Source organism: Stegostoma tigrinum, chromosome 25 (assembly GCF_030684315.1).
Source record: "Stegostoma tigrinum isolate sSteTig4 chromosome 25, sSteTig4.hap1, whole genome shotgun sequence".
Lineage (NCBI taxonomy): Eukaryota > Metazoa > Chordata > Chondrichthyes > Orectolobiformes > Stegostomatidae > Stegostoma > Stegostoma tigrinum.
The window spans coordinates 50,735,676-50,749,717 of NC_081378.1; the positions used below are offsets into that span (position 1 = coordinate 50,735,676).

At 39.7% G+C, this 14,042-nt stretch overlaps 1 protein-coding gene across 1 annotated transcript in view; it reads right to left on the minus strand.

The window, feature by feature from the left end:
* Positions 1-383: 383 nt before the first annotated feature.
* usp44 (ubiquitin specific peptidase 44) overlaps positions 384-14,042 on the minus strand; it is a 41,626-nt gene continuing 27,967 nt past the window's right edge. The window contains exons 2-5 of the mRNA XM_059654737.1: positions 13,762-13,960; positions 8,171-8,279; positions 7,793-7,998; positions 384-5,782 (exon numbers count right to left, since the gene is read on the minus strand). Of these exons, the coding sequence (XP_059510720.1) occupies positions 5,616-5,782; positions 7,793-7,998; positions 8,171-8,279; positions 13,762-13,960 (681 nt within the window). The 3' untranslated portion in view covers positions 384-5,615. The remainder of the gene's footprint in view (positions 5,783-7,792; positions 7,999-8,170; positions 8,280-13,761; positions 13,961-14,042) is intronic.

The following is a 14,042-nucleotide window of genomic DNA, read 5'->3' on the forward strand; positions in this document are numbered from 1 at the left end:
CAGCTTTGAACACTAGCTAGATTACTACTGAGGAGATGCTTTACAAAGAAGAGATTCAAAGTTCCACATCTCTTGCAATGTTATTCAGGGCAGGTGTACACCAGCTGACCGCACTGGTTATTATCTCTGTTGTTTGGAGATTTTTGTACAAAAGGTTCATAGATCACTGGCCTGGCCAGCCAGTTATTCTCTGGATAGAAAATTAGTTTTAATGAAAAGTTCAAAAGTTTCAGTAAGATCCAATCAGTTACTCAATCCAGCTTCATGTGAATACTTGAATACATTGCACTATTGGTTATTTTTAAACTTGATGTATGTTCCATATCAGTGTCTCATCTTCCAATCAAATTTAAACACTGAACAATGCTCATAGCTGTCTTTCATTTTTAAGAGTCATTTTATTGAGGTAAAATATCTAGAAGTTGAGGTAACAATTTTGCATAGAATTAATTTATGACAACCAACAATTTACAACTAGCAAGTAGTTTGTCAATTAACAATCAGGTTTGAAAGAAGATTTTTCTACTCTATAAAATGCTATGTCACATAGCTCAACTTGTTCATTAATGCACATGCAAGAAATTCAACTGGGATATTATCTGCATATTTGAAAAACAGAAGGTCAAATTTAAAAGTTGATTGTAAAAATCCTGTTTTGAGACAGACAACCTTCTATTTTCTGCTTTATTTTCCAGGTGGCCTAATTTTTGGGAACAACTATAAACTATTCTTATTTACAGGTTTTTAAAAGTTCTGTCATCTCCAAGATCACAACCTATTCCCTGTATTTTGCTTGAAGTCCAGTAAAAAAAATAGAATATTCTCACTGTACAAAGTCCCAGAGACATGGTCAACAGAATGTAATAACCTTAAGTAAAGAAAATAGATAATATTTAGCCCTCAAAAGCATTATTGTTCAAACTGAATTTTAGAAAACAATATTGAACAGACAATTAAAGAAATTTTACAACCAGCAACTAATGATGGGAGAGAGAAAAATATTATACTGCCAGTGATCCAATTTATGAGCAATCCAGGGACTCTGCACAGCATGCAGTTGGAAAAGCTGATAAGATTTCATAAATGTAGGAGACCAACCCTTTAGTATAACAGTCAACAGAAGCAATATGTGGAACAGCACAAAATGAAATGGCTCATTATGGATTATGTAATGATTAAATATTGTTGCTGTACCTTTAGAAGAGTTAGAACTAGCTAAGAAATTAGTATCAAAAGCTTTTCAAAATATAACCTAATACTTGATTTGTCGATAATCTGGAGTATGTGGATTCACAGCCACATTAGGCTCACTTCCAAATGGACCAGCAAAGGAGGAAAATATTAGAGCCACGAGACAGGATGCTTACAATTGGATCTGGGTTCAGGACGAGACTGGAAAATAACAGTCATGGAAAAAATAATGATGATTTAAAGCAGATTTTTATGGTGTCTGGTTCGTATCCACTGACAAGTGAAAACTAGATCAACAGCAAAACCAACATTAAATGCCCCAAGACTGGTTTCTGTATCTGAATGCCAAAGCGAATTTAAAAATCAGAGATCGCATGATCTTTTACATTAGGTATTTTATATACAAAAACATACTGCAACAGACTTGGAAACTGCCAAAATAACAAAGTTTTAGATTTTAGACTTCCAGCATCTGCAAGATCTAAAAAGCTGGAACAACTCAGAGGGTCAGGCTGTCTGTGGTGAGAAAGAGTTGACAATTCAGGTCCATGGCTGACAGATCTGAAATATGAACTAATTCTTTCCACAAATGCTACCTGATCTGCTGAGAATTTCCCAATACTTTGTTCTTAAAACCAAAAATAACAAATCAATCTAAGTTTTTGAAAAGATGTTGAATAGTTCAAATTATGGTAGGCTGGTTAGGTTGTCTTTGTAAGTGGCACAAATAGTAGAATCCAAAAATATAAAAGTTCTCTCAATTGACTCACTGCACCATGTGATTGGCTTATGCTGAGGTTTTGCACATTAAAAAGGTACATAAGAAAAGGGAACAAAGCTACCTTTGCGTAATTTTACATGTTGAGCAAATACATTATTGCTCGTTTACCCAGAACATGGGTCAGCATCTATCAATTTGGCCATAAAGACCCATGCAAGGAACATTTTAATCTGCAGTCAGCATTGTAAAACTTCCAAAGAAAGTTACACACTATGCCTTCTTAAGGCACAGGGTACCTCAAATGTGTCCTGGTTTTCACAACCAGGTTACTCAAACACACTACTGCTGGGATGTTGCTTTTAAAAGATGTTATATAAATGCAATATAATTTCTACATTAAAGAGAGTCAGTGTCTCCAGTACATTACATTCAAGTTTAGACTTTCCACTCAACTTTCATTGAATTCCATTACAATGTTTAGGAGATATATTGTTCCAAGGTGCAGGTTAGAACGGTATTTAAAACAAAACAAACATGGTTCAAGATGGTCACAATAGAGAAAAGGAAAACAGAGGCATGCAGAGACAGGTAATTTCAGGATTCCTACTGTAGACGGTTGGCACGGATATGGACTAAATATCTGCAAACTTCAAGGGTTCTGTTACTGCTGACACACAATCAGGAGGAAAAGGTTCAAGGTGCAGCAGAGAAAGCTACATGTAGGTATTGATGCTTTTACACTGCATGATACACATTTCACATATTTCTCAAAATGTTTTAACCCTGATCAACAATTTCACCCCCTATTCATGAGCACAAGCCTCTGGATGTAGGGAAATAGTGGTCAGAAACAGTTTAAAGGTCTAGTTTTGCCATACTTGGGCAATATAAATCAGCATTGTTCAAACATACTGCAACAAATATTTAAGTGGCAAATAACCATATACATGTGGGCAGGATAAATACATGTTAAAGCACAGTGTGTTGCATTTGGGAAATGAATTCAAATCTATTAATAAAAAAGACACAGCCTGTGCTCTCTAGAATACAAACAGAAGTGTTTTAAAATTATGTGAACGGACAGGATAAATAGGTGACTACTTCCAGTAGTTAAGGCAGCTATGACAGAACACAAGATACAAAATTATCTAAATCTTGCAATCTAAATCTAAAGGGCAGGAGCAACTTTCTTTTTCCTTACATGGAGGTGGAAGGCTGTGGAATTCTCTTCCAGATTACTAGTTGAAGCTAATATTGTAACAATTCAAGATTAGCTAGGAATATGGTTAGACTTATTTGTTCGTCTGCAGGTTAAACACCGAATGACTGACGGGCTTGTTTCAGTTGTGTAGCTTCCAGGATATTTCCACATGTAGTCATTAATAGTACCAAATTTTGAAGTTTTAGTAACTTCAGTTCAACTCTCTCTCGAAACGGCATCAAATACAAATAACCAAAGTATTACTACAGCATGTTGTCCTCAACATTTCTCAGGACACAGCGTTGAGCTGCTGGGGTACAATAAGATCAGACAAATCAAGAGTCATGCATAATAGCTGGTCAATCTCAACAGTATTCACCATCTATAGGAGCCACACTGCTGTGTCTGGTATGTGTGCTTGATGAATTCAGGCCTAAGCCATGAATACTCGTGATGTATATATGAAATGATCAGCACTGACAGCAGACTTCAATTCCAATTTCAAATACCAGGTGGCAGCACTAAACCATGACATGTCACAAGAAGCCTGGAACATGTAAGGAGCACAGGAGTCTCAGGCAGCAGTGAGAGACAGTGATCTGAGAAATCACAATGAAAAACAAACCAAGGCCATTTGGCCCTCAAGCCCACTGTGACATTCAATAAGATCATAGCTATTCTGATTGTGGCCTCCGCTCTATTCTTCAATCTGCCCTTCATAGTCCTAGATTCCTTTTGTCAATTAAATAACCTAAAACAGCTTTGAAAATATTCAAAGATACAGCCTCCATTGCTGTGAAATTAAATATCAACGACTCTCAGAAGAAAGCCTCCTCTCCCACAAAATTGGCTGGGAGACCCTATGTTTTGGAACTGGTGGGCCAGTTTCATCTTTAAGGGAAACAGTGAGCCCATCCTGTCTCAGAATCTCATGTTTCAGAAAGATCATCTGTCATTGTTCTAAACTCCAAAGAGTACAGGCCCAACCTGCTCAACCTATCCACATCAGACATACTCCTTCACCCCAGGAATAAAATTAACCTGGAGCTACACAAGACCCTTGCACAAGTAAAACATCAGAGCTCCAAAGTCACAAGCATAAAGGCACAGTCTTCTTGGTCATGGTCTTCAATAGTCAGTCCTAAAAACAAATCACGACCCGTTCTTTCTTACGGAAATTGTTTCTGGCATTTCCATGTTCTGGGATACAGATGTCAGTACTTCCAAACTGTCACTGATCAAACACAGTACAGCAAACTTTGTTTTAACTGGCCCAGCGCTCTCGATAAAGTGGCAAACATTGTGATACCGGCAGTTTACTGTATTTTACTGAAGTTAACTCTGTTATTCTGCTCAATTTTTTTTTGTTTAAACTTATTTTCATCAATGTAAATATACTTGCTGTTCAGCCAAATGGCCACACAAAACATCAACAGCCGATTCAATCCTGAGTCAATTTCCCTCCAAATATTGCAACCTACCACAATGTCAAAGTAGTTAGTTGAGGCTGAGGATTCAGAAGGTTCTCTGGTGGTAAATTTTATTTAAGGCAAAGTTGCATTATTATTTAAGTGGTTTATGCTGCAAATAAAATACAACACTGATGCGTATACCTCCTGAGTTATGTTTCTTAGTGTTTTTACATTGATTATGTGGACTTCTTCATTATCTGAAGTATTTATCTGGCACAGTCTTGGGTCCCATAGGTGCCAGTTAACAAAACGTTTTCTGTAATTAATTAGGTTCTGTATAAAGTTAATTTTCTCAGATATTAGCAATTGATCAAAAGATAAAGTGGAAGAATACAGAATGTGGATAGCAGTTCACAAAGGCTACCACTTAGGGAGACAGGACAGCAATCATACAACATTTAAGATTACTTTTTCATTTTAAAGTTTTGGAGAGGGGGCATTCCTCAGATTCCACTGGATGTGCTTAACCAGACCATGTTTGGTACAACAAAGGGCCACCCTAACATAGCAGAAAGAAAGGGAAAGTAGAATTTTAATAAACCAACACTGCACATAATCGCTGTAAAGTCAAGCCAATGAATCTGTAAGCATAACAGAAATATAATTCAGTGTTGGAAGAATGAGGAACAGGTAACTTAGTCTCATTAATACATTGCCAAAAAGCATATTGTCTGTCAACTGGAGTGAGCTGTTAACATTACAGTGAGCTCATCTTCTGAATTCCACTCTATCAAATGTATGAAAAATAGAAACTCTCTGCCATGTGGCTATTACTAGAACAATACTGTACGTAAGAGAATAGAAGCATTTTTAATCAAATTACTCTCAAGTAATTCTCAGGCAAGATAAAAAATACACTACAAAACTATGACTATACTGTACACGTTCAAAAGGAAAGTTACAGCTCCATCTGTGTAAATGTCTCTAATGCACCCTTCCACAGAATCCTCAAAATGGTTGAAAGTCTTTCGCACAATGCTGGCCCCAGGCTTGGGCTCTGCTAAGAAAGTAATGGCACTTCAAGCTGCAATCAGGATGAGGCTGGTGGTGAATCATTTCCCAGCGAGGCAGGTGGTGATGGTACTTTAATGTTGTGAGGCAGACGGTGAGTATAGAAGAGGATGTAGGCCTGCGCTTTACAGACTTCATCCACAGTGCAGATTGTTACTGTAGAATCGTTACAATGGACCCACAAACCTATCAGAGGCAAAAATCCCAATTACAAAGTAAATTAGTTACAATAACTTTGAACATGCATCCTGATTTCCAACAAGTAATTTGCTCTTTTCAGCTTGTTGCCCCATACAGGGCAAGCTTCCAAAGATCCACTGTCAGACATCCATTGTATCTGGGAAAGGGGAAAACACAGGAATTTACTGACAAACCCCATCTCTCAAATGACAGATTCAAGCTGCCACAGCCCAAGTGACTCTTGCTAAAGTAGTCCAGGACAAGCCAGGATCCACATACAACCAATCTCCACAGCTCCACTCAGTCCAAACCCCTTATAGGGTGAGGCACATTACCAAAGAGAGCCCCTCAGCAGACTAATCACAAATTCTGCAAATAGAGTCACAGGCACAGCACAGAAAAAAAAGTCCTTCAGCCCATCGCATCCATGCGATTCATAAAAACCTGTCTTCTGAAACCATTTTTCAGCACTGGGCCCATAGTCTTGTATGTCTTGGCATTGCGAGTGCACATCTAAATATTTATTTTGCCTCTACCATCCTTACTGGCAGTGAGACCCAGATTCCCAATTAAAATTTTCAAATATAAACCTTAAATATAAACCATTGCCTGTCCACTGCTAACCTCTTTAGTAATCTATCCTTGCCATTTCCTCACATCTCCTCTAAGCCTCTTCCCTCTCCCTTAAATCTGTGTTCTTTGGTCACTGATTCTCTCCATTAAGTGGCAAAGTCTCTTTTGACCCTATCCCTATGCCCCATAATTTTGCATATCTCAATCATGTCCCCTTTCAATCTCCTCTACTCCAAGTAAAACAACCCCAGTTTGTCCAATATCTCTTCATAACAAACTCTCCATCTCCAGGCAACGTCCTGATAAATCCCCTCTGCACCCTCTCCAGTGCTATCACATCCATCCTAGAATGTGGAGTCCAGAACTGCACAATACTCTAGCTGTGTCCTAACCAAATCTTACACAGTTCCAGCATAACTGCTCTACTCAAAATCTGTCTCAAAAAATAATAAGTATAATAAATGCCTTCTTGACCATTTGATATACCCGCCCTGATACCTTAAGGGAGCGATGTATATGCACACCAAGGTCCCCCGATCTCAATGCTTCCTAGGGTTCATTCACCATGTGTCCCCTTGTTTGTCATTTTTCAAGTTTCTGCACCTTATCTGAGGGCTTCCATTTATATCAGGGCAATGGACCACAACTAAACCTGCACTTAATGGCACGAACAAACTGGCACACAGACAATTCAGTGTACAGTAGTGTACTGTTGAAAACTGAGGACAGGCCAATTCTTCAAACAATTGAAGGAAAGAAAAGAACTGGCCCATGGGTAAATCTCACTCTTGATCTGGACTGTGAAGTGTCGCCACATCTTCTACCTCTATTCATGTAATTTAGTACTCGGCATAGTCCAAATGACAACTAGCCTCTCTCTTCGCTGCAGTGAAAAATGTCTGGGTATGGATAGCTTGAGGAGCACCACTATCTAAAAAAAGTGGGACAGGTGAGGAGACAGGACTTTTGTGACCTACCACAGCTGGTAACAGTGACTGAAACCCGCACTGTCAACATTATTCAGCATCACGCCTTAACCATCTACTACACTAAACTAACTGAGCCAACAGGTTTCTCATTACACAAATGGTATGGATGCAGTTGTGACTTCTATCAGCACTGGAGGATCTAGGGTTGGGCTACGTGCTGTTTCATAAAACCTGCAGAGATTATAAGGGAAGAGGAAATGGAAACCACAGAGCAGCCATTTCTTTCCTAGAGTCAGCAGTATTTTTTTTAAAAAATAAAGTTGTTGATCTCAGAATGTCTTTGTATGTAGAGTTGGGCTCAGTACTTCTGGACAAATATACATTCGATAAGATTAAGAAACTTGGGGTCTACTTTTGTTCAATTTATTGTATAGTAGATTAATAGGTTTTCAGCCTCTACACTGTCCATCACCTAATTGGGTAAGTTCAATGCAAATGTATAAACAGCACACACCTCCATCTGTATTGTAGCAGTATGCTGTATAATGTCCAGAACCAAAACCCTTTCCGTGATGCATGACCACAGCTGCCAGGTCATATATGAAGCTGTTGGACCCAAAATCTCCTGCCAACTCTCTGCAGCAGTATGGCTCCATATTTAGTATCTGGTCAAAACTCACGTGTACTCCTATCTTCTCACGGTGATTGCGACCAGACCACCTATAACAAAAAAAAACTCAGAGCTGAACACACTGACAAATTGTGTAAGTTACAAATATAGTGAAAAATCCAATTAAAACAAATGCGTGCAAACAGAATATGGTTAAAACTTCTAGATAGGAAGTTTGTAAAAAAGTGTAATAGTTTCCCAATAAAAAACCAGTTCAATTACCGGAAGCGTTTGAGGTGCAGTCGCATAACCTGAGGTAGTTTATGGACCATTAGCTGTTTCTGAGCTTCAGTCAAGACCAATGGTTTTGAAGATGACTTCCTGCGGTTTCCTGGAACATGAGGCAATATTTGAACATCATACATGATAAGGATCCAATGTAAAACATTAAATGCTGTATCACTGAGGGATGGTGATTGCATCAGATTTTGAATTTAGCGATACTTCTTGGTTATAATATTGCACGTTTTAAATGTGAACTAGATAAAGCTTGTGCCAGATGTGAAGCTAATGAGAAGTTGGTCAGTCTGCTGAATAATTTTTAAAAAAAGCAAGACTTTGTGCACAGTCAGGCTGATATAACACAGGCAATGAGTCCTTCTGCCTGCTAACCCAGAAATCCCAGGTGCGGTTTTCAACACTGGCATTATGAAGATGTAGGAAAGTCTAAACCAAAACGTTCGCACTCTGACCTCTCCACTCAGAAAGGAAATATAAATTTGTTAACAAGTGTAATAAGATTAGGAAAAGCACCTTTGATAGTACTTTCTCAGACTATCATTTTAGTATAGCATCAAAGAAAACCAAATACTTTAGTGCTCATTTTGAGAACGTTGGCCATTTTCTTTGCTGTTTGTGCTTTTAGCCACTAAATTTCTCAGAACTAATTCACTGTTACGAAGCACTTTAGGATGTTCAAGTAATACAATTCTGTATATATGCAAATAATGCATATGTAACACTGGGTGCATTTTATTATTTCAATTTTGAAGCTAAGTGATGCTGTGGTGGTAATTATGATTTTATGTTCCAGCAACCATGTCAGCATTGAGCAAACTCAAGGGTGTCATTTTTCATGTCCAGTAAAGATGGACAGTTTATTACTTTATCGTAGAAAAAGGAAAAAAAGCATGTAACAGGTACAAAGGGAGCAAAATGATGGAGGCCTGAGAGGAATAAAGGAAGTGTGGGGAAGTATCTCAAGAAAGCAACTAGGAGGCCAAACCCCAGAGCCATGAGAAAACACTGGCAGCTAAGATTATAAAGAGTCCCAAGACATTCTAAAGTATATCACCGGAAGAGAATAACCAGGGAAAGTATAAAGCCTGTTAGGGACAAAGAGTAATCTGTGCAGGAAGCCAGAGGATATTGGTAGAATGTTAAATGGAGTACTTCACATCTGTCCTTACACAGGAAGAGGAGGATGCAGTTGTACTGAACAGCTGCACTCCAAAATTCAGCAGACCCCTAGCCAAGCTCTTCCAGTTACACGTTGGCATCTATCCGACAATGTGGAAAGGTACCTAGGTATGTCCTGTACACAAAAAAGCCGGACAAATCCAACCCAATCAATTATAACCCCATCATTCTACTCTCGATCATCAGTAAAGTGATGGAAGGTGTCATCAGTGCTATCAAGCAGCACCTGCTCAGTGACACCCAGTTTGGGATCTGCCAGGGCCCTGAGCTCCTGACCTCAATACAGCCTTGCTTCAAACGTAGACAAACAGACGAATTCCAGAGGGGAGGTGAGTGTGACAGCGCTTGACATCAAGGCTGCATTTCACTGGGTATTGCATCAAGGCACCCAAACTAAACTGGAGTCAATGGGAATCACGAGGAAAGTTCTCTGCTGGTTGGAGTCACACCTGGTAAAAAGACAGACAAAATGGTATTGGAGATCAATCACTCTGCTCCAGGCCATTTTTGCAGGAGTCCCTCAGTCCTTAGACCTTCAGTTGTTTAAGCATTTACTACTCCTCCATCATAAATGGTCAGTGGCAGGCATGTTCGTTACCAACTGCATAACGTTCAACATCATTCGCAACTCCTTAGATACTAAAGCAGTCCATGCCCAAATGTGGCATAAATGGACAATATCCAGGTTTGGGTTGATGTGGCACAAGTTGTGTTGCCACAAGTACCAGGTAATGACCATGTCCAACCAGCCCCTTAACATTCATTGAATCCCTCACTATAAACAGTCTGGACTTCCCGTTGACCAGAAAAGGAAATGGATTACCCATATGAATATTGTGGCTACCAAACCAGGTCAGAGTGTAGGAATACTGCAATGAATAACTCACCTCCTGACCGCCCAAAGCCTGTCCACTACCTCCAAGGCCTAAGAAAGAAGTGTGATGGAATACTCCCCATTTGCCTGTACAATTGGTGTTCCAACAACACTCGAGAAGCTCGACTCCATCCAGGACAAAGCAGCCGCTTGACTGACGCCACATCCACTTCCTCTACCATCAACACTCCGTAGCAGTGTGTACAATCTACAAGATGCACTGTAGAAATTTACCAAGAGTCCTTAGACAACACCTTCCAACCCCATGACCATTTCCACCTAGAAGGGCAAGGGCAGCTTATAGATGGGAAAAATCACCACCCACAAGCTCCCCTCCAAACAACTCACCATCCTGATGTGATGTTTATTACCATTCCATGTTGCTAAAATGGTATTGTGGGTCTACCTACACCAAAGTGACTACAGTGGCTCGAAGAAGGCAATGGGCCTAGTCACGGTAACAGCACATTTTGGGCGCTATACTCTGGATGGGCTGTGGGGCCTCTTCTGTACTGTAAGAGTATGATACCATGATTCTAAGTTGGCTCACCAACATCATCTCAAAGGCAGTTCAGGATCAGTAATAAACGCTGGTCCAGGCAGTGACATCCACATCTGTGGATGAATATTTCTTTTAAAAATTGAACAAGGCCAGAACTACAATATCTGAGGTCAAAGATGGTGTCTGAGCAAGGGAGGGGGGGGTTGTGGTTTGCGAGGACCAGACTTACGACACTTCAAGTGCAAGCACTTCCCTAGTGATCAAAAAATGCAACATAATGTCACGCAGTGGTCAAAGCAGCTCTTAAAATTGGGCCACTGGAAAATGTCAAAGACAGACCTGCTCTCTTTCAATAGCACACACAAGAAACAAGAGCTGAACTGACTAACTGGCCTGAAGCACTAGGTTAGAAAACCCATGTCATTTAACCAGTTCAAATCTGATAATGTGGACCATGAACTTAATTCAATAAATCAGGTAATCCATGGTAACTTTAGGAAGGAAAACAAACAGTAAACTCCACCTGATTTAATGTTCTCCAGGGAAGGAAGCTCATGACCCTTGGCCAGTCAGGACTGCAAGGGATTTCAATGCCTTATTATGGGCACTGCTAGGTATACCCTATGCTACCACAGAATAACCAAGTCATTGACAATGGCTATATAGCAGTTATGAGCTATTTTTGTGAATATTACAATCATGAGCCTCCAGAAACAAACATCAAATGCATTTGCAAGACACCTTGGCTTTTTATTGAGTGATAAAGCCAATCACAGGTACCATCTTACAGCTCCTTGTGACAAAGCAACTACTTAAATTTTTCCAAGGTTGTCGATTTTATAGCAAAACAAATAGGCCATTTGGCACAATGAGTCTTTGCTAATTGCTTTTCACATGCATTTCTGGTGGCCTCATTATCTTATAACATCTTTTATTCCCTTTTCTTTGATGTAATTAGAAGTTCTAGAAACCCTACAGTGTGGAAACAGACCATTCGGCCCAACAAGTCCACACCAATTGTGTGACCCCCTCCCAACCTAACCCTCTAACCTTGCATTTCCAATGGCTAATCCATCTAACCTAGACGTCCCTGAACACTATGCGTAATTTAGCATGGCCAAACCACCTAACCCACACATCTTTGGACTTTGGATTGTGGAAGGAAACCAGGGCACCCGGAGAAAGCCCACACAGACACAGGGAGAATGTGCAAACTCTACACAGACAGTTGTCCCAGGCTGGAACTGAACCCTGGCGCTATGAGGCAGCACCGCTAATCACTGAGCCATCATGCCACCCATAAAGAGTTCCATCATCTCTGGGCGGTTATTATTAAACTTCCTTAGAAATGTAATTGTTACCTGCCTTACATAATGCATTGAAAACAATCAAGGATGAGCACTAAGTGGTGTCTTATCAATGACATATTCATATCAAAATGAGAAGTGATAAATCATTTATACAATTCTCAACTACTGTTAAGAACTGCCAAAGACATCAGGGCTGATTCAGTATCTGAGGAGTTATGAATGAACTTGAACATGTGTACAATCAAACATGCCCACTTCTGACCTTACAATGGTGGAAACTCGATGATGAAGCAGCTGGAGATGGCGAGACACTACCCTGAGGAACTCCTGGAGCTGAAGTCACTGACCAACAACCACAAAAAGCCAATAATAATGTTACAGGAAGGATATTATTAAATTAGAGAGAGCTCAGAGAAGATATACCATGATGCTGCTGGAAATGGACAGTTTGAGATATGAAAATAGTTGAAAGATGAAGACCTCTTTCCACCAGTGTGTAGGAGACTGAGGGGTGAATGACAACGACAAGAATTTTTCCTCTAGGGTGGGGGAGTTCCAAACTAGAGGGCATATTTTTAAGGTGAAAGGAGAAAGATTTAAAAAAAGGACAGAAGGGCCAACATTCTCTTGTTTTGATAGTTATTTGAGTGTGGAATGAACTTCCAGAGAAAGTGGTGGGCGCACATACAATTACACTGTTTAAAAAATATTTGGATAAGTTCATGAACAGGTAAGGCTTGTATGGACATGGGCCAAGTGCAGTTTGGTGGGACTAGTTCAGTTTGGGAACAGTGTGGACTGGTTGGACCAATGGGTCTGTTTCCATTTTGTATGACTCCCCAACTTTAATTGATCCTTTCCATTTCTGTGGAAAGCCATGTCTGCAATCAGACTCCCAAAGCTAGATTAGAACAGATAGCTGACACTATGCATGGAAGAAACAAATCGCTTTCACCTTGAAATGGGGTTTTATTGACCCTTCAACTAAAGGAAACAGATGCTTCCTATCCCTGTCCCTCAATCTTATAGGAACAGGAGTAGGCCATTCAGTCCCTCAAGTGCTAGGGTCCAGCTAGTCATTATCTGCATCAATGAGATGTATGAAGGGACTGAGTAGAGCACACATGTTCATTCAATATAAAATTCAGTGGGAAACAGTAAGTGGAGGTAGATGTAAAGGCATATAAACATTACGAGCATGGGCAGGAAAATGGCTGGCAGGTTACATGGAGAAGTGCTAAGTTATTGGTTTGGAGGAAAAAATAAATGAGCACAATATTTTTTAAAATGGTGAAAGAACGTGAATTGTTGTATGAGAGAGATATCTGGAATATAAAGCTAATAGTGACTATGAACTGACTTTGATGCCAATTGTCATAAACATCCATTTGATTCATTAATGTCTTTTAGGGAAGGAAATCTGCTATCCTTGCAGTCTCATACAACTCCAGACCCACGGCAATGTGGGTTGTCGTCAATGTGGTTGACTTTCAACTACATTCTGAAATGACCAGAATCCAACACAAAGAGGCGCATTTTCTTTATCAGTTACACCAAGTTAGATTGAACTGTCTCCAGTTTCAAACACAGCTAGTGTCCAATTTTAACAATCTTGTACTAAACTGTGATGTAAATTCAAAAAGAATTCTAGATGGTTCTTTAAGATTAAAACTTGAGTGTACATATCCAGTACATTCTCATTACTCACTGTTGCATTGGTTACAGGCGTAAATTTTTCCTTCCAAGGCTTCTGTCTCTGTGAATTTTGCCAACATTTCTGTCAATGAACAAGGATACTGAGAAGCAGCTTCTTTTCCATTGCAGTGGTACCTCTCAGGAAACTCTAGAGATAGGTCCCAGAACGATTCAATCGTGTTGGATTTGTTGTCACAAGCAAGGCATGTAACCTGTTTCAGAAAGGTACCAATCAGTGGTATAAACTAGCAATTATGATTTCTTGTAATTCACTCCTAATTGAATAATGTGCCC